Raw genomic sequence first — 21,010 nt, forward strand, 5'->3', positions numbered from 1 at the left:
GTGGCCGGGCAAGGCAGGTTACCTCTGACTGGCCCGGCTGGGATGTGCCTACCTTCTCTGGGAAGTACTCGTTGGTGGCGGGCAGGATGTGAGCGATGAAGGGGCTGTCCTTGATGTCCTCATCGTCGCAGATCACATGCACGGCGTACTCGCCCGGCTCGGTCGGCCAGTAGCGGACATCGCAGGAGCCGTCGCCCTTGTCGTCGCATTCGATCTTGGCCTGAGAGGGACCCTCAATGGAGAAGCCTGCAGAAAAGGAGAAAGAGAGGGCAGGTTAGGCTGAGAGCAGATCACCAAGCCACGGTTTCCTGGACTGCCCACAACCCACATCACTGTAGCACACCGAAAAGAAAAATTGAAACTAACATCCCATGGCCAGGGCCGGATTTCGGTTTGATGAGGCCCTAAGCTCCTGAAAGTAATGGGGCCATTTATATGTCCAGCTGCCCTTTGCCAACAACAAATGGTCACTGTTTTAGGGTTGACTAGGGATGCAGGTGGCTCTGTGGGTTAAACCACTGAGCCTCTTTGACTTGCCGATCAGAAGGTCAGCAGTTCAAAACCCTGTGATGGGGTGAGCTCCTGTTGCTTTGTCCCAGTTCCTGCCCGCCTAGCAGTTCGAAAGCATGTCAAAGTGCAAGTAGATAAATAGGTACCAGTCCAGCGGGAAGGTAAATGGCGTTTCCGTGTGCCGCTCTGGATCACCAGAAGCGGCTTAGTCCTGCTGGCCACATGACCCGGAAGCTGTACACCGGCTCCCTCGGCCAATAAAGCGAGATGAGCGCCACAACCCCAGAGTCAGCCACAACTGGACCTAATGGTCAGGGGTCCCTTTACCTTTACCTTTACAGTTTTGTAACATGCAGAAACTAACATACGTTGATAAACCAGAGAGAGGAGCTGAAGGAAGTCTGGGGGGGCTATGTTTTTGGGGAGGGAAAAATAGGGAGGGGGGAAGTTAAGGATGATATGTTTTTTGATAAAATGTTATGTTGAAATTACTAATAAAAAAAATTAAAAAACAAAACAAAACTGAGAAATGCCCCCCCCACCGCCTCCAGCTCAAGCCACCTTGTCCCCACTGTGACTTACCAAGGGTGCCCACTTCTGTGCCAATTGCCTCGACAACGAAATCTGCCGACTTGCCCACCACGCCAGTCTCCAAGCCAGGGCCCCAGGCCCTGACCTTCTGCACTCCGGCCTCTGGACCCACCAGCACCTCAAAGGGACTGTGGGGTGGGAAAGAAAAGCAGTTAAGTCCATGCCACACCAAGATTTTGAGCCAGTCTTGCAAGCTGGAATCAGCCACCCTAGAATCCCCGAGTGCCCTAAAGGAAACTCAAATCGAGTCTTGTTCCATAAAAACACATGCAAAGATTTTTCTCATTTTGCAGAATTCATAGAATTGTAGAGTTGAGCATTATCTAGTCCTCCTGGCTGCGGAGATTTCACTAGACATTTCCCTTTTCAAGGAAATGTTGTTGTTGTTGTAATCTGCCCTTCATCAAAAGATCTCAGGAATTTGTTTCAAAATGGGAGGTTTATAAGAATATTTGAAATATAAATATAGTAGTTTAAACTCGGTTGCAGCATTCGAGGAACGTCAGTAATAGTTGAAAGGCAGATATAAGAATTAAGATATATTAAGAAAAAGTTTAATAGTGTTAAAAGTGTGTACTGGCAAAAAGTTATATGAAATTGAAATATGGAACAGACAGGAGGTTCGGTCTTTAGTGTTAAGACCAATTTATGTCTCACTGTTTGTTAAGAAAATTCAGTATCTATTGTTATCCCTGTGTGTAATTTTGTATTTGTGTTTTCACTTTTTTCTTTTCTTGCCGTATCAATAATAATAAGATCTCAGGGTGATTCACAAGATAAAAATACAAAATAAAGCACAAATAAATAGCTACAACAGAAGCAACAAAACCACAACCCTCATGCAAACGCATTAAAAAGGCTGTCGGGTACTAAACAGGCTGCGAAATATTAATCAGCCAAATATTTTCACATCAATGAGGGCTAGAAGCTTGCTTTGAGAAAGAAAGGCAGCCGGGATTCTCAAGAATGTAAATTTCGCTCACCTCGGGCACCGTTTCTGCGCGCACAGAATCGTGCCCTGCCCCACACAGCGTTTTTCTTACCTCCTTGGGATGGCATAGCCGCCCCATGTGATGGACACCATGTATTTCCCGGGGACAGTCGGGTAGTAGTCGCATTCGTACACCCCGTCGCCAACGTCCCGAACCTTCACTGGCTCCTCAGTGCCTTCTGCGAAAAAGGGGCGGGAGCAAAGATGTGAATGGCAGGGACACAGGAACCTGGGCATGTACAAAGTGCCCAACCAATCGAGCGATTGGTTGGCTCAATTGGATCACATTTGCAACCCGAGCGTCCACTGTACATGTTAATATGTAAAAATCAAATAAATTTCCGTATTTTTCGCTCCATAAGACGCACTTTTTTCTTCCTAAAAAGTAAGGGGAAATGTCTGTGCGTGTTATGGAGCGAATGCCTGCGGATGGTGGGGGGGATCCTGCTGCAGTCGCGAGCAGAGGATCCTTTGTTCCCCTTCCTTCCCTCCTCCGTGGCTCGCTTTGAAACAGCAAAGCGGCAAAGGAGCCGCTTACATGGGTGTAAGCGGCTCCTGTCTGGTTGGCTGATTTAAAGCGAGTGTGCTCTCTTTCCCTCCCTCCTCCCCGCTCACCTCGCTGAAAAGCTCCTTCTCCACACACCCCACGCGTGCTCCTTGTCCCTTCAGTGTTTTTCCTTCCCTCCCCACTTAAAACGTGGTTACAAAGCACGGATCCACATGGATCCTCAGGATCTTTGCATTGGGTCACCCCAAGTTCACCATCAGATCACATAGCATGTCCATGGCTACAGCCTGCACCAAAAAAACATGCACCCACTGTTTCGTGGGGCCGCAACGGCGCAAAAACATGGTTAGAAAGCACGGATCCACATGGAGTCTCAGGATTTTTGCATTGGGCTACCCCAAACTCGCCGTCAAATCACATGGCCACAGCATGAACCACAAAAATCATACAGCCGCTGTTTCGTTCAGAATATTTTTTTTCTTGTTTTCCTCCTCTAAAAACTAGGTGCGTCTTGTGGTCAGGGGCATCTTATGGAGCGAAAATACGGTAATCTGAAAAGAAAGGGTAGCGCCGGCCTCAATTGGGGCGGATTTCCCAGCACTTACTTGGTCCCTTGACCACGACTTTCAGCTCCCCGGTGCCAGCGCCTTTAGTGTACACCTTGAAATCAGCCACCTCCTTCACTCTCACCCCCTTGGGCTGGAGACCGCGACCCATGGCCCGGCAGGCGTTGGGGCTACACGCTGTGGAGGAGGACAGAAAAGGCGCAGGTTAGCAGGATCAGGCCATGCGGTTCGTTCTCCACGCACCTGGCTTCATCTGATCCACAGCCACACTCTCCGGAGAGGGCTGGGATCCGGCAGGCAGGGCCCGCAAAGAGCGCCACACACCTGCCACACGCGAAATGTTGCCATGGTACCCGGGGCCAGCCAAGCACCGCGACGCCGCCCAGGTGCTATGGGTAAGGGGGCACCCAAACAGACATTTGCACACCCAGGGCCGGGTCAGCTCGAAAGAGACCCTCCATGCAGCGACTCGTGAGCAAGACAAGCAGAAGGGTCGGCAGCGGAGAAGATCCAGCCTGATTGAAGCACCAGCTAGTCCCTCCGAAAAAGGGAACCCCTTTCCAGAATGCGGCAGCTAGACTGGTGACTGGGAGCGGCCGCCGAGACCATATAACACCGGTCTTGAAAGACCTGCATTGGCTCCCAGTACGTTTCCGAGCACAATTCAGAGTGTTGGTGCTGACCTTGAAAGCCCTAAACGACCTCGGTCCAGTATACCTGAAGGAGCGTCTCCACCCCATTTTTCTGCCCGGACACTGTGGTCCAGCTCCGAGGGCCTTCTGGCGGTGCCCTCCCTGAGAAAAGCAAAGTACAAGGAACCAAGCAGAGGGCCTTCTCGGTGGTGGCACCCGCCCTGTGGAATGCCCTCCCATCAGATGTCAGAGAGATAAACAACTACCTGACATTTAGAAAACATCAGGGAAGTTTTTAATGTGTGACATCTTGGTGTATTTTTAATTTTTGTTGGAAGCTGCCCAGAGTGGCTGGGGAAACCCAGCCAGATGGGTGGGGTACAGATAATAAATTATTATTATTATTATTATTATTATTATTATTATTATTATTACAGTGGTGCCCCGCAAGACGAACGCCTCGCAAGACGGAAAACCCGCTAGACGAAAGGGTTTTCCGTTTTGGAGGCGCTTCGCAAAACGAATTTCCCTATGGGCTTGCTTCGCAAGATGAAATGTCTTGCGAGTTCCTGCGGGTTCCCCCCCCCTTCCCCCCTTTTCCTAAGCCGCTAAGCCGCTTATCAGCTGTTCCACTGATAAGCCGCTTAACAGCTGATCGCTAAAAGCCGCTAAACCGCTAATAGCGCTAATCCGCTAAACTGTCAATGGGCTTGCTTCGCAAGACAAAAAAACCCACTATACGAAGAGCCTAACGGAATGGATTAATTTCGTCTTGCGAGGTACCACTGTATTATTGTTGTTGTTGTTGTTGTTGTTGTTGTTGTTGTTGTTATTTAGATGGCTCTAGCTGGAGTTTCTCAGGCATTGGGCAAGGGCTTCCCTTTCTACCTTTTGCTTAAAACTGCGTAAGTCACCAGGGTTACCCTACGTCAGCTGCCCACAGCTCCGTGGGGTCATCACTGACCCACTTTTGCAAGCAAAACTAAAAAAAAACAACACCAAGCCGTTTCGGTTCAGAAAGGGGCAGTTCAAATGATCAATGGGATGCAGCAACTGGAGAAAGGTTGCAGTGTACGGGACGTTTTGGCTTGTTCTACGGAAGGGTTTGTATTAACACCTGACTAATGAGGAGTTTGTCAGTAAATGGCAGAAAACCATGGATAGAAAAGCCACCTCTATTGGTCTGTCACCCCCCCCCCCAAAAAAATGTATTACCTGGGTTATGAAGGCGCCCTAAAGACGTTAAAGCAAAGATTATGGGATAATGCACACAGTGACTTGCGATCTCAATCACACGCAGTTTGTAGTCCGCTGGCAGTAGGAGTACAATATGGGCATGTCTTTAAGTTAACATCTTACATTAAAAACCTGACAGTACCAAACTATCGAAGGCTTTTCACCAAAGCCAGACTAAACGTCTTTCCTTCTGCAGTGTCGGATGGCAGGTTGAGAGGAGTTCCTTGCCAGGACAGACTCTGCTCGTGGGCTCAAGACATCGATTCTATAAAACATATTTTGCTGCACTGTGCGAAATACGAGCAAGCCAGGGCTGAACTGATATTACCCTCGCTGGTACCTTTCCCGGGAAAATCAGAGGCTCACTATGTCAGGTTCCTATTGGAAGACCGGACAAACGCCAGAACATTAGCAGTGGCGAAGTTGTGGTTGCAAGAACCAATGATCCCTATCTTTAAGTCTGAACAAAATGCTTGTTTAACCTGGAGGTAGGCTGTCTGAATTCTGCATTGCTTTGTAACGATTTGTTGAGTCTCTGGACTGTAATAGAGATTGATTGATCAGCTTAGGAACAAGGCGAGTAATTGGGGGCACCACTGTGGTGCATAAAAATAAACATGGAGATCGTGGGAGCGAGAAAAGGTTTCCTTCCTCTCTCATAACGTCAGAACTCACAGACATCCAGTGAAGCTAAATGCTGGGAGGTTAAGGTTAAACTGTGGGACTCCCTGCCACAGGAGACGGCGATGGCCACCAATTTGGAGGGCTTTAAAAGAGGACATCTGGTTGACCACTGTGAGAACAGCATATTGGACTATGTGGACCAGTGGCCTGACCCAGCAGTCTCTTTTAATGTCCTTATTATTCCCCGGAAAACCCCCTTTGCAGGGAATCACAACTGCTTAAACCACCTTCTCTTGTGCCTAATTTTGTAATCTTCCATCTTTTTCCGATCCAGGGCTCACCTGGAACCCAAGCATGCACCCAGGCACCCATTTCTTAACTTTTTAATCACATGCCCTTATGCTGACCGTGCTGCAACGACTCCAGAATCGGGGCCACGACCCGGTAATGGCCAGTTGGAAGATCAATGGCCTAGAGCCCTTCTCCCCAGCTGTATCAGGCGAGCACATTTAAAGGATATTTACGGGTAGGGAAGAGGGGAAAGAAGGACATTGAGGGTGGGTGGAGGGGAAGATGGAGGGGAATGAATTAGCAATGATGGTTTAGTGCAGGAACAGCCAACCTGGTCTCCCCGCGCCCCGAGGTGCTGTGGGACTCCCACCCACCTTACAAATTGTTGGCCACGCTGGCAGTGGCTGATGGAAGTCAGAGGGTGGGTGTGGGCATGTTCAGGGTGACAGGAGAGGATATATTGTTTATTCATAACCTTCCTAACTTGCGCTGGCAAGATCCTTTACTTAGTAGAGTTTACGTTCCCCTTTTATACATGCACAGCTGATAGCTGGTTGCAGGCTCGTGTGAGCCTCTCACTCTGTCTCAGATTGAATTGTACGTTCCTAGTAAGGAGCATCTCCACCCCCATCATTCTGCCTGGACATTGAAGTCCAGCACCGAGGGCCTTCTGGTGGTTCACTCGCTGCGAAAAGCCAAGTTACAGGGAACCAGGCAGAGGGCCTTCTCGGTAGTGGCACCCGCCCTGTGGAACGCCCTCCCACCAGATGTCAAAGAGAACAACAACTACCAGATTTTTAGAAGACATCTGAAGGCAGCCCTGTTTAGGGAAGCTTTTAATGTTTAACAGACCACTGTATTTTAATATTTTGTTGGAAGCTGCCCAAAGTGGCTGGGGAAACCCAGCCAGATGGGCGAGGTATAAATAATAAATTCTATTCTATTCTATTCTAATCATTAAGTTCCCTTGAATCCCTCTTAAAAGAATAAAGATGCCACAATCTTATTCAAAGATGATAAAAGAAGTTTACTCACATCAGTTCACAGTTGGATCCCTGAAGGCAGACTTGGTTACAAATATGTACATGTGGATCTACCCCGTATGGGGGAATAATCCCAGTGCTTCTGCTAGCTGACAGCAGTCCTAGCTAAGAAGCTGGTCAAATGAAGAAGGAAGTCAAAAAGACGGAGGTGTGCTGCGTGACTCGTCCTTTTGTTACCTGGACAGGTGAGGCCACGCCCACCTTCTGTCACATTCAAAAGGAAGGATGCTCCAGCCAGGAGGAACAGGAAGTTTCTACTGGCTGGACCAAACATCCCCTTGAATGTCTTCTCTAGGAAAACGAGGAATGTTGTACTTGACTGCCTCTCCTGGATCACATCCCACGGTGGATGGGTGCCCCTTAGATTGGCAGAGGAGGTGAAAGCCGCAGAGGCGCTTAGGGGAAAGGCTGCAGCTCGCAGGCGGCACATCAGCTCAAAGTGAAACATGCCGGTCCTTTGGTGCAGGCACATCTCTCAAATGCACGACCTCAAGTCCATGCCACAAGCAACAGGCACGTGGGAAAGGGACAGCTACGGGGCAGGGCTTGGTTGGGGGCAGCACGATGCCATGCAGAACCCAAAACTCCCAAGGAAGGCACTGGGGTCCGCCTGCCAGAGTTGCTGGGTTGGGAACCCAAAGCTGAGAAGGGGGGGGGACCCCTTGCTTGAGGGTTATGGGGAAGCTTTCTCAATATCCTTCCAGATCTAACAGATCTGCATTTTTTAACAAAATCCAATCCCTTAACCAACACAGGCAAGATGCTTCATAATATAATTTCAAATATGGCAGGGGAAAAACCTCCTCTTTCTTTAATTCTTGGTTTTTTCTCTTGCCAGATGAACTTTGTTGTTACTTTTTGCTATTCTTTGAAGTAACCCAACCCAAATAACAATATACGGTAACCCAAATAAAAATAACATTTCAGGTAGCACATTCATCTTTATATGGGGAGGCTTTCTCGCCTGGTATAGCCGGCAGGCAAAGCAGCTGAGGTCTTGCAAGGGCTTGTCTTTCACTACCTTGCAAACCGCCTAGCAGTCTCTGCGGACGCAGGGCTGAAAACGTATGACTCTTCTCGCCCTACCACGAACCAAGCAACCCAACAAACGAAACAGGAGTCTGGGTGATCAGGACACGGTGGGTCTGCCCGCTCCATGCCATTGCCGGGCCATCTCATGCCATGAAGCACGGGCGCAAGCGAGGCTTCGCCAGGCCTGCTCTTACTAACTTGGTTTGCGCGGCTTGGGCATGGTGGGGGGTGGGATTTTCTTGGCCTTGTCGGCGGGCGGGGTGCGGACGGACTGAGGGATGATCTGGAGGGGGGTGATGCCGGGCGGAGGCGGGGGGAACGGCGCTGGAGGGTCCAAGGAGAAAGGAGAGGATGAGTTAGTGATGTTTGATGGGGTGAGGAAGCAGGGAAAGCCCCAGTCCCAGCTAGAAGCCTCCCCCCCAAAAGCACACAGACCGCCTCAGTTTGCCCATCTGTGTAATGGGAATGCTGATCTCCTAGTCATTTACCTACGGCAAGCATGGGGAAACCAGGGTTTAATATTTTGATTTTGTCCTGTGAACCGGCCTGAGACCTCCGGGTCTAGGGCGGTGTATAAACTCAATTAAGAAAATTCAATAACGAAACCTTGGGCATCCTAATTTGGCCAGCAAGACTGTTTTCCCCCCAGCCAGACCCACCTGTAAAGTCAACTCGCAGCCGCAACCCTAATTCAAGGCAGGGCTGCAAAGGGGGGGGGGGAGAGGAACCCAGAGCACGCTAAAAGTGCACTCCCCATTCTTCCTCTGAAGTTGAATCACCTGAAATCAGGTGATTGAGAGGTGGGCACTTTTGAGTCAAAAGGGGGAGCCAGCTCTGGATTCAGCCCACTGGCGAGATCCAGTTCCCCACCCAAGCTTTGCACAGAACAGTCAGACACCTGCCTCTGAGCATGCACAGAGTGTGTTCACTTTTGAGGAAGGAACCACAACCTATCCCCAAATAGCCAGGATTAAGAGTTTTCAAGCCTGCTAACTCGCGGGGAGACCTTGGTAAAGTCACTGTCCTTCGGACTCGGTTTGCAGATCTGTAAAATGGCCACAGCAGCTGTAAGGCTCAGAAGTAGGTCCCATTTAGCTCAGTCGAATTCAGGCCCTACCAGCCTAAGAACCGACCTCAGAGGGCTGTTGTGCGGCGATCCCAAAGAGGATACGAAACGACAAAGGTTTTGCAGGTTAAAAAATGCAGAGTTTGGGGGGGGGGGTTGTGAGAAAATAAGGAGTAAGGCTAGAGAGCAGAGCTCAGCTGTGTGCCCAGGGGAATGTTGTTGTCAGGAAGCTTCTGGTGTGTCAGATTCCTGTTTTTCAGTGCAAAGGAGAGAGGGGAGCTGGCTGCGAGATTCCAGACCTTTCTGCAGGCCTGTTTCCTAGAAACGTGCAAAATGGACTATATTGCTCTATATCAGCTAGGGGTTTTGCGAGACGCTTTGGCCGAGACGGGAGCAATGACCGCCAAGATGCCACAGAGGGCTTGAATGGTGGAAAATAAGGAGGGCACCATCAATCTCAGCCCAGGGACCAAAATAAAATTAATAAAGATAAATTCCTGGCGCGGGAGACCAGGAATAACTCCAGTCGGTGACAAAGAACTTTCAAAATGCAGAGTTTGCCGATAAAAAGTTTGATTTGGTGAATGGATGTGCCAATCACTCCTCTCCTTAATATCAGAACCAGTGAAGGCGGTGAAGGTCCTGTGTGAGTGTCTGGAGGCGGTTGGAGGATGGATGGCGGAAAACAGATTGAGGTTGAATCCTGACAAGACAGGACTGTTTTGGGGGGACAGGAGGCGGGCAGGTGTGGGGGACTCCCTGGTCCTGAATAGGGTGACTGTGCCCCTGAAGGACCAGGTGTGCAGCCTGGGGGTCATTCTGGACTCACATCTATCCATGGAGACATTCTGTGTCCAGGGCAGCTGTCTACCTGGTACGCAGGATGAGACCCTCCCTGTTCGCAGACTGTCTCGCCAGAGTGGTGCATGCTCTAGTTATTTCCCGCTTGGACTACTGCAATGGGCTCTACGTGGGGCTACCTTTGAAGGTGACCCGGAAACTGCAACTAATCCAGTATGCGGCAGCTAGACTGGGGACTTGGAGCGGCCGCCGAGACCACATAACTCTGAGAGAACTGAGAGATCCCACTACGTTTCTGAGCACAATTCCAAGTGTTGGTGCTGACCTTGAAAGCCCTAAACGGCCTCAGTCCTGTATACCTGAAGGAGCGTCTCCACCCCCATCATTCAGCCCAGACATTGAGGTCCAGCCCCGAGGGCGATTCTCCCTGCAAGAAGCGAGGTTACAGGGAACCAGGCAGAGGGCCTTCTGGGTGGTGGCACCCGCCCTGTGGAATGCCCTCCCTTCAGATGTCAAGGAAATAAACAACTACCAGACTTTTAGAAGACATCTGAAGGTGGCCCTGTTTAGGGAAGTTTTTAATCTTTGGTGTTTTATCTTGCTTTTAATATCCTGTTGGAAGCTGACCATAGTGGCTGGGGAAACCCAGTCAAATGGGCCGGGTATTATTATTATTATTATTATTATTATTATTATTATTATTATGGCCAGTAGCCCCAGCTGGGACCCCAAACTCCCAGGCAGACTTCCCTGGAGGAAGCAGGACACACAGTTGAAATAATGTCTTCTCTTTGGACTAGCCCCATTGCTTGGCAACAGTTTGGGGTACCAAGGAGTCTGGACCCCAGGAAAGGGGCACACGTCGCCCACCCAAGGGTCTGGCCCCCTAAGCTCTCTCTTAGCCCCATATTGGAGAGAAACAGAGGAAGGCTTGGCTCCCCACTCCCTGGTTCTGGGGTCTCCAAAATGGCCCCCTTCTCCCAGTGTTTTAATCTGGGGTTAGCAAGTTTGCATCCTTTTTCTGTCTGTGTTTTATCTGCTTGCACTGCCTTCCAGGGGTTATACCAGATTTTTTGGGGAGTGTAGGTCTGAGCACCGCTGGTTTTTCTTCTGTGAAATGGGTATATGGTGACCACGACTGCTTCTTCTATTTCCAAACCTGTCCCCTTGGATCCCAAAAAGGTTGAGAACGCCCCCTATTAAGCTACAAAGGAATTATTATTATTATTATTATTATTATTAATAATAATAATAGTCCACTTTTTCTCCAAAGATCTTGGGGCGGCATCCATGAGGCTGTGCCGTTTGCTTTCGCACAACAGCCCTGTGAAGTAGGGTCTGGCTGGGATATTGCAACAGGTCACCCTCCCTTCATGCCCAAATAGAGATTCGAACCCAGATCTCCCTGGATCTGGCTGGGATATTGCAACAGACCTAGGGTCACCCTCTCTTCGTGCCCAGAGATTCGAACCCAGATCTCCCTGCATCCAGCGTTCTAGCAACTATCCCCTTGATGACGACGATTTAATTTATTGATTTATCACCCCACACACAATTCTCCTCCCCCCCCTTTAATTTCCACGACATCCCTGTGAGGTAGGGTAGCTTAGACTGAGAGGCAGGGACTGGTCACCCACTGACCAAGGGGAGAAGGGAGCAATTTGAACCCTTGTCTTTCCCAGGTCCTAGTCCGAAACGCTCTAACCACTACCCCACGCTGCCTCGCCGCTCTCGGGCCGCAAAGGCTTCTTTCTGAGTGTTAAGGAAATGATTAGGGTGGCATTTTGGAGGCGAAAGACAGGCATGGAAATGGGGAGGGAAGAAGGAAGGAAGGAAGGAAGGAAGGAAGGAAGGAAGGAAGGAAGGAAGGGAAAAGGAAGCGTTAGGCAGCCTTACCTTCTGAGATGTTGACAGTGAAGGGGCTTTTGGGGATCTGAGCCCCCGCAAAGGTGACGTAGAGGGTGTGCGGACCCTCCAGGATGGGGTGATAAGTGCAGCGGAAAATACTGTCGCCCTTGTCCTCCAGGACCACCTCCACGGTGTCGCGGCGGCCCTGGGGGTCCACAATCACCACGCCCATGTCTCCAGTCCCCGCACCTGTTGGGCAGAGGCGGCGTGAGGGGCACAGCTCAGGATCCAACCCTCACATACACACACACCATCCACTCCATCTAGTGTTTGACCCGTGTCCTCACATTGGGGTTGGGCTGGATGACCTCTGGGGTGCCCCTTCCAACTTTACAGTTCGAGGACTCTGGCTGTCGGAAGAATCGTGTGCCGGGTGCCCCCCTCCCTTCCCACAGATGTCGGTCCTCTCCACACCCTTCCGGTCGTTCCCCCTCCCCGGACAAGGGCCATGATCCGCGCTTTAAAGGGCTTTGGAAGAAGTTCCTGCTGGGATATTGGGGTTGCCAAGTGAGGAGCGCCCCAGACCCTGAGATCTCAGAGACCGAAACTGAGAGCTATGGGTCGCCCCGAGTGATGTCACAGGGAAGAGGCCTGGTGATGTCATTGGGAAAGACCCTGGAGAAGGAGGTTAATTGGGAATGAGGAGCGGATGACTCGGCCCGCCAGATGTTTTAGGACTACAACTCCCATCATCCCTGACCACTGGTCCTGTTAGCTAGGGATCATGGGAGTTGTAGTCCCAAAACATCTGGAAGGGCTGAGTTTGCCTATGCCTGGTCTAAACTATTCTTTGCATCCATCTCCTGCTGAGCTGAGGTTTGCAAGCTACACACACGATCTTCTTAAATAATAATTATTACAGTCATACCCCGGGGTGAAGTTGCTTCAGGTTGAGCGGTTTTGGGTCGCTCTCCGGGGCGACCCGGAAGTAACGGGACACGTTGCTTCCAGGTTTCACCGCTCGCGCATGCGCAGGCAGTCAAAATGACGTCGCGCCCATGCACGGAAGTGGCGAATCGTGACCCGCGCAGGCGCAGACACGGGTTGCATTCGCTTCTGGACGTGAACGGGGCTCCGGAACGGATCCCGTTTGTATCCAGGAGTAAAAAGGTAAAGGGACCCCTGACCATTAGGTCCAGCCGTGATCGACTCTGGGGTGCGGCGCTCATCTCACTTTCTTGGCTGAGGGAGCCGGCGTACAGCTTCTGGGTCATGTGGCCAGCATGACTAAGCCGCTTCTGGCGAACCAGAGCAGCGCACGGAAACGCCCTTTACCTTCCTGCCAGAGTGGTACCTATTTATCTACTTGCACTTTGACGTGCTTTCGAACTGCCAGGTTGGCAGGAGCAGGGACTGAGCAACAGGAGCTCACCCCGTCGCGGGGATTCAAACCGCCGACCTTCTGATCGGCAAGTCCTAGGCTCTGTGGTTTAACCCACAGCGCCACCCGCGTCCCGTATCCAGAGGTACCACTGCATTATTATTATTATTATTATTATTATTATTATTATTATTATTATTGGCACTCTTGCCCATCTGGGAGACAAAGCGCCCTCCCTTCCACCTGCAGTGGGGGCATCATGCAGGCAAACTTGGAGATTTTCAAGTCAAGAGCTGGCAGACTGGCAACACTCGAGAGAAACGCCCATTGACAGCAATCAGCCATGGAACTTCCACGCTCAGGGGCAGTCTACCTCAGATGTACTGGGGGCACTCAGTCGGGCTGGGCTGCCTGGAGGCTTCTCAGAGGCATCTGCCTGGCCACTTACCTGCTGTGTAGATGTCAAAGTAGGTAGGCTTATGAGCCACGTTGCCCACGGGCTCCAGGCCTGGCCCCCGGGCCGAGACCTTGTTGGCATCGCCCAGCGCCATGCCCACGTTGACTTCGAAGGGGCTCTTGTCGATATTCTGCCCGGCGAAGAGAACTGTGACCTAGGGCGAGAGCAGGGAGGGGAAGAGGGTGATTTTTTGGGTATGGGGAGGCAACCAGCCTGGACTGGCACACACTGGCAAAAGGTCAGAAAGGGGCATAACAAAGATCAAGGTTTGGAACAACGCTCCTGCGAGGAAAGATCCCTGCACTGCGTGGGGTTGGACATCTAAATCAGAACCAGTGAAGGCCGTGAAGGTCCTGTGTGAGCGTCTGGAGGCTGTTGGAGGATGGATGGCAGCTAACAGATTGAGGTTGAATCCTGACAAGACAGAAGGACTGTTTTGGGGGGACAGGGGGCGGGCAGGTGTGGAGGACTCCCTGGTCCTGAATGGGGTAACTGTGCCCCTGAAGGACCAGGTGCGTAGCCTGGGAGTCATTCTGGACTCACAGCTGTCCATGGAGGAACAGGTCAAATCTGTGTCCAGGGCAGCTGTTTACCATCTGGTATGCAGGATGAGACCCTCCCTGCCCGCAGACTGTCTTACCAGAGTCGTGCACGCTCTGGTTATCTCTCGCTTGGACTCCTGCAATGTGCTCTACGTGGGGCTACCTTTGAAGGTGACCCGGAAACTACAACTAATCCAGAATGCGGCGGCTAGGTGTCTGGGAGCGGCCGCTGAAACCACATAACACCGGTCCAAAAAAACCTACATTGGCTCCCAGTACGTTTCCGGGCACAATTCAAAGTGTTGGTGCTTTAAAGCTCTAAACGACCTCAGTCCTGTAGACCTGAAGGAGCGTCTCCACCCCCATCGTTCAGCCCGGACACTGAGGTCCCGCTCCAAGGGCATTCTGGTGGTTCCCTCCCTGTGAGAAGTGAGGTTGCAGGGAACCAGACAGAGGGCCTTCTCGGTGGTGGCGCCTGCCCTGTGGAACGCCCTCCCATCTGATGTCAAGGAAATAAACAAGTATCCAACTTTTAGAAGACATCTGAAGGCAGCCCTATTTAGGGAAGTTTTTAATGCTTGATGTTTTATTCTGCTTTTAATCTGTTGGGAGCTGCCCAGAGTGGCTGGGGAAACCCAGCTGGATGGGTGAGGTATAAATAAATTATTATTATTATTATTATTATTATTATTATTATTATTATTAGACCCCGGGGTCCCTTCCAGCTCTACACTTCTCTGATTCCATGCTTACAGACAAAAAGCACCTCTCACCTTATGCAAGCCAGCCACTTTCGGCACGTAGGAGACAGAATACGTCCGGTTCTTGTCATTGTTGGCGACCACTTTGGCCTGGGTGGGTGAGGAACGAAAGCAGGAGACATTATTTCCTAGGAAGATGCACCCTCCCCCGTGTCCCTACTGTGGTGTCCCGCAATATAAGTAAAGTTAAAGGGACCCCTGACCATTAGGTCCAGTCGTGGCCAACTCTGGGGTTGCGGCGCTCATCTCGCTTTACTGGCCGAGGGAGCCAGCGTACAGCTTCCGGGTCATGTGGCCAGCAGGACTAAGCCGCTTCTGGAGAACCAGAGCAGCGCACGGAAACACCGTTTACCTTTCCGCCAGAGTGGTACCTATTTATCTACTTGCACTTTGACGTGCTTTCGAACTGCTAGGTTGGCAGGAGCAGGGACCGAGCAATGGGAGCTCACCCCGTCGTGCGGATTCGAACCACCGACCTTCTGATCGGCAAGTCCTAGGCTATGTGGTTTAACCCACAGCGCCACCTGCATCCTGCAATATAGGGCCTTGCATTTGTTGCTGGACTCTGGCGTGGGAAATGGCAAAGGATTATGGGGGTTGTAGTCCGGCAACAGCTGGGAAGACTCCCGTTTCAATTTTATCAGGCGCAGGACCCCACAAAACTCAGGGGCTTTCAGGAGGGCAAGGAGAAGAGCAGAAGGCATGAAATTAATGGACTATGCAGAACGAGATAAATTAACAGGAAGGATTCGAAACCTGCGGCACCAGAGATTCTTAGAAGTCTGGAGTAAATATACGAACTATTTGAAAAGCAATTGTGATGAACAGATTACGCTAGTAGGACTGTAAGAAGTTCTGTAAGGAGGACTACTTGAAATATTGCAAGAAAGAACATGAAGAGAATTCTTAGTTAATGATAATTAAAAGTAACAGAGAAATTAAGAAATGCAGAACAAGCGATAAAGAACGGAAAATCTTCAGAGGTTGTTGATGCAAGTCTAAAATATTTTATAAGGTAAGAAGTTATGTTAAATGATTGTTGGAAATGATATGTTTAAAAAACCCAATAAAAATGTGTGTTTTTTTTAAAAAAAAAGGAGAAGAGCAGAAGGCTGCAGAGCCCAGTACCTCCTCTGTGTGACCTTCGGGGTCTTCAATGTAGACCAGCACCTCTCCCAATCCTGCCTCGATGGTTTCCACTGTGAAATGGGCTGGTTTCAGCACCGTGTTGCCGTGGGGCTCAATCCCTGCAAGGAACGTCAGATACGTTAGCCGGGATACAGAAGATGGAACAACGTCCCTTTCCAGTTCCCCAGTTCTCATAATTATTATTTTCCCCCCCTTTTCTGAATCCTCATAGAATCGTAAAACCGTTCCAACCTCCTCCTCCACGAAGGTTCAATAATTCGTCCCGATCCGCTTGCGCAAACTTTGATTTCGCCCGGTCTCTGTTAAGCCTTTTGCCTGACCTGCTTATCAAATCAGACGATTCATCGGCTCAGATGCTTCAGCTGAGATTCCTGCGTCTCGGGGGGGGGGGTTGAACTCCATGACCTCTGGGGGTCCCATCTCACTCGACGATTCTACAATTCAACCCAGATTACCATATTTTTTGCTCTATAAGATTTACTTTTTCACTCCTAAAAAGTAAGGGGAAATGTGTGTGCATCTTATGGAGCGAATGCAGGCTGCGCAGCTATCCCAGAAGCCAGAACAGCAAGAGGGATTGCTGTTTTCACTGCACAGCTATCCCTCTTGCTGTTCTGGCTTCTGAGATTCAGAATTTATTTTTTTTTTCTTGTTTTCCTCCTCCAAAAACTAGGTGCATCTTGTGGTCTGGTGCGTCTTATAGAGCAAAAAATACAGTCGCTTGTGGGCTCTCTAACCGCCTTCCTCAGCAATTCACTCGTCCCATGCTTTTCAACGGAACTTCCCCATCTAATGTTTGTTTTATAGTGGGGTTTGTTTGTTTGTTTGTTTGTTTGTTTGTTTGTTTGCCTGTCTGTCTGTTTGTTTGTTTGTTTCTTTGTTTGCCTTTGGGCCCTTTAATTCACTTTGCATTTGTAAACCCCAAGTAGCTGAATTACTCCCTTCAGGGATTCTATAATTCTGACTCCTGCATCGAAGCGGGTTGGGATGGATGACCCTTGAGGGTCCCATTCTATGATTCTATGAAATGGAAAGAAGAGTCCAGAGGCCCCCTCTTTAGCTCCAGAACACAAAAGGCTTCTCGGGTTGATTGATCTGGATTGATCCCTTTCTTAAAGTGACGGGAGAAGGACTTTTCCTGGTCATCTGGGAGTCGGGTGGAGACGAGAGCAATTACCGTATTTTTCGCTCTATAGGATGCACTTTTCCCCCTCCAAAAATTAAGGGGAAATGTGTGTGTGCGTCCTATAGAGCGAATGCAGGCTGTGCGGCTAAGCCCAAAGCCAGAACAGCAAGACGGAGCGCTGCGCACTGCCCTGCAGAGGCTACAAAGGCTGTCCCCGAAGCCTCAAGCCTTTGAAGTGCAGTAGAAACTCACGCTGCGCTCCAAAGGCTTTGGGTCAGCGAAAGGAACCCAAAGCCTTGGAGCGCAGCGCTAGGTCCTGTTGCGCTCCAAAGGGATCTTTGAGGCTGGCGGTGGGGGAAAGCAGCGCTTCCCCCCACCGCCAGCCCCACAAGCCCCGGGGGCAGCGGCAAGGCTGCACGCAGCCTTTGCTCTGTTCCCTGACCTGCTCTTTGGGGCTGCCGGGGGGAGAAAGCAGTGCTTCCCCCCGCCAGCCCCAAAGAGCAGGGCGAAAGGAACCTGAAGCCTCCGGAGCCCAGAGGGAACTCCCTCCGTGCTCCAGAGGCTTTGGGTTACCTTCACTGAAGCCTGGAGAGCAAGAGGGGTCAGTGCGCAGTGACCCCTCTCGCTCTCCAGGCTTCCTGGGTGTTCATCAGTATGCGGATGATACCCAGCTCTAACTCTCTTTTAAATCAGAACCAGTGAAGGCGGTGAAGGTCCTGTGTGAGTGTCTGGAGGCGGTTGGAGGATGGATGGCGGCTAACAGATTGAGGTTGAATCCTGACAATACAGAAGTACTGTTTTGGGGAAACAGGAGGTGGGCAGGTGTGGAGGACTCCCTGGTCCTGAATGGGGTAACTGTGCCCCTGAAGAACCAGGTGTGCAGCCTGGGAGTCATTCTAGACTCACAGCTGTCCATGGAGGCACAGGTCAAATCTGTGTCCAGGGCAGCTGTTTACCAGCTCCATCTGGTACGCAGGATGAGACCCTATCTGCCTGCGGACTGTCTCGCCAGAGTGGTGCATGCATGGTTATCTCCCGCTTGGACTACTGCCATGCGCTACGTGGGGCTACCTTTGAAGGTGACTCGGAAACTACAACTAATCCAGAATGCGGCAGCTAGACTGGTGACTGGGAGCGGCCGCCGAGACCATATAACACCGGTCTTGAAAGACCTACATTGGCTCCCAGTACGTTTCCGAGCACAATTCAAAGTGTTGGTGCTGACCTTGAAAGCCCTAAATGGCCTCGGTCCAGTAGACCTGAAGGAGTGTCTCCACCCCCATCATTCTGCCCGGACGCTGAGGTCCAGCTCCGAGGGCCTTCTGGCGGTTCCCTCATTGCGAGAAGGAAAGCTACAGGGAACCAGGCAGAGGGCCTTCTCGGTAGTGGCGCCCGCCCTGTGGAACGCCCTCCCTTCAGATGTCAAAGCGATAAACAACTACCTGACATTCAGAAGACCTCTTAAGGCAGCCCTGTTCAGGGAAGTTTTTAACGTGTGATATTTTACTGTATTTTTGGTTTCTATGGAAGCCGCCCAGAGTGGCTGGGGAGGCCCAGCCAGATGGGCGGGGTATAAATAATAAATTATTATTATTATTCCAAGGTCTGAAGCCTCCAGAGCGCAGAGGGGACTCCAGAGGCTTTGGGTGCATGCACATTGAACGCACCTTGTTTTAGAGGGGTAGAACAAGAAAGAAAAAAATTTTCCTGTTCTCCCCCTCCTATGGTCCGGTGCATCCTATAGAGCGAAAAATACGGTAATTCTCTTGGCCAGTGCCCTCTTGACTGCTTGGTCAGGGCTACTTACCTGGGCCGTAAGCCTTGGCTTTCTTGGGGTTCAGCTGTTTAGAACGCAGGGGAGCCCCCGGCTTCAGTTTGGCTTTGGGGAACTGAGACAGGTAGGTCATGACCGAGTGCTCATCCACATTGGGGTCCACAATCTCTTCAGGGGCGATCACCTGCGAGGAGAAGGAATAATCATCATCATCATAAATTTTTTTATACCCCACCCTCCCCGGCCAGGGCGGCCAACACCAATAAAATTTCAGGAAAAACACAATAAGAAAAAAAACCCCACAATTTAAATGCAGGTTAAAATGCAATTTAAATGCAGCCTCATTTTAAAAGTCAAAACCATAAGGGGAGGGAAACATAAGGGTCAGACTGAGTCCAAACCAAAGGCCAGGAGGAACAGCTCCGTCTTGCAGACCCTGCAGAAAGATGTCAAGTCCCACAGGGCCCTGGTCTCTTGGGACAGAGCGTTCCACCAAGTCGGGGCCAGTACTGAAAAGGCCATGTTATTCCGCCGAAGAGGAATAGCACCCCTTCCTCACCAGTGATTTTCCTCCGGCGTGCCAAAGCCACCCCCTACCCTGTTCCGCAACGGGCAAAAATTCAACCGGCGAAGCACGAAAAGAGGCTTTGACGGTTGGATTACCGCCTGCCGGACAACTTTTAAAGGCAGAGGGGAAAGGGTGGCTTTGGTCCAGAGAGCCCAGCCCTTTGGAAACCCTGTTTTTTGCCAAGGTGGTACCTGGGGCACTCCCAGCCAGTCGTCCGCCTGCTGCATAGCCTCTCGGGCGTTTTCCACGGGCTGGTTAGGATCCCAGGTCTCCCAGTCCGGGCACAGGCCTATGGGAAGGAGAGATAAAGACATGGTCAGACGGGCAGCGCCAGCCTTGGGGGCGCCTGCCAGGAGAGCCAGAGACAATAGGGGCATTGTGGCCACCCTTGGCACAGATCGCCCGATCCAGCCGGAAAGGAACTGGATCCACTCCAGGGTTTATAGCAAGCCGTCCTGGCTGCCGAGAAGAACCGGAACTGGATTGAGGAAGGGAGTGCAAAGGGGAGAATTAAGACACGGAACCGGATAAGACTCAGCGTAAGGTGCCCATGGTTAAGGTCCAAGAGTGGGCGGAGCCAGAGCCAATCGGAGGCGGAGCCAACACACCCTGGCGTCTCCTCCCTCTTCTTCCCTGCTAAGTTGTGCAGTTTTATTTAAGATAATTATTACAAAATACATACAAATACATACATACATATATTTTTCAGATAAGCACACCTATATACAAAAAAAAAGAAAAAAAGAAGAAGAAAGATTGGAAGAATTTCTTCCAAATTTATTCTACAAAAATCTCAATAATAAAACTTCATGGATTGACTCCCATCGCTTACACTGCACTTCCTATATACAATTTAAGCCAATTTGTATCTGTTATTCCGTATTTTCCCCATACAAATATTCTAATCGAGAAGTTTTCTAAATCTTTCATAAATCTATTCTAAACACAACCAATACCTTCCACTTAATCCTTGTCTACCTTCTATGGAGGTTTTTAAGGAGAGGTTGCATGGCCACCTGTCCTGTATGTTTTAGCTGAGATTCTTGCACTGAAGCGGGTTGGACTAGATGACCCCTAGGGGTCCCTTCCAATTCCAATTCCGCGATTCTGTGACTGGCAGGGCAGTGCCCTCTTTGCCCTTGTGGGACTCAACCTCCTGCAGCAGAGAAAGGACCTAGAGGCTGACATTTGTGGAACAGACCCTGGGAATGATGTCACAGTAGGGACCCCCAAAGGCCATCTAGTCCCCTGAAATAAAAAAATTGAGGTCTTTTATATATATATATATATATATAATAAATGTTCATAAATGTACCAAACAAAAACATACATAAATATATAAACCACATGTCTGAAGCAGCAGCCATGAAACCATTTTGGCTCCCAAACTGACCAGGACTATAACCTAACAATGTGGTTTGTTTGATTTTTCTGTTAATTGTTTGTTTGATTGTATGTTTGTTTACTTGTCTGTACTTCTGTTTTCTCATAAATGTATTTATTTTAAATTACT

At 50.3% G+C, this 21,010-nt stretch overlaps 2 protein-coding genes across 6 annotated transcripts in view; one reads left to right on the forward strand and one right to left on the reverse strand.

Moving 5' to 3' along the window:
• LOC310826053 (interferon-induced protein with tetratricopeptide repeats 5-like) overlaps positions 1-21,010 on the forward strand; it is a 202,848-nt gene that overhangs the window by 148,964 nt on the left and 32,874 nt on the right. The window lies entirely within an intron of this gene.
• Positions 1-21,010, reverse strand: part of FLNC (filamin C) — a 124,565-nt gene that overhangs the window by 60,778 nt on the left and 42,777 nt on the right. For 3 of the 5 annotated variants that reach the window (XM_083699717.1, XM_083699718.1, XM_083699716.1), the window contains exons 3-13: positions 19,689-19,786; positions 18,963-19,113; positions 16,009-16,127; positions 14,893-14,970; positions 13,569-13,731; positions 11,788-11,988; positions 8,223-8,348; positions 3,206-3,343; positions 2,145-2,271; positions 1,093-1,229; positions 53-246 (exon numbers count right to left, since the gene is read on the reverse strand). In XM_083699717.1, coding sequence (XP_083555843.1) covers positions 53-246; positions 1,093-1,229; positions 2,145-2,271; positions 3,206-3,343; positions 8,223-8,348; positions 11,788-11,988; positions 13,569-13,731; positions 14,893-14,970; positions 16,009-16,127; positions 18,963-19,113; positions 19,689-19,786 — 1,532 coding nt within the window. The remainder of the gene's footprint in view (positions 1-52; positions 247-1,092; positions 1,230-2,144; positions 2,272-3,205; positions 3,344-8,222; positions 8,349-11,787; positions 11,989-13,568; positions 13,732-14,892; positions 14,971-16,008; positions 16,128-18,962; positions 19,114-19,688; positions 19,787-21,010) is intronic. The other 2 variants (XM_083699720.1, XM_083699719.1) reach the window with 1 other exon arrangement.

The sequence above is a fragment of the Podarcis gaigeae genome (genome assembly GCF_964106915.1).
Source record: "Podarcis gaigeae genome assembly, chromosome: 10".
Classification (NCBI taxonomy): Eukaryota; Metazoa; Chordata; class Lepidosauria; order Squamata; family Lacertidae; genus Podarcis; species Podarcis gaigeae.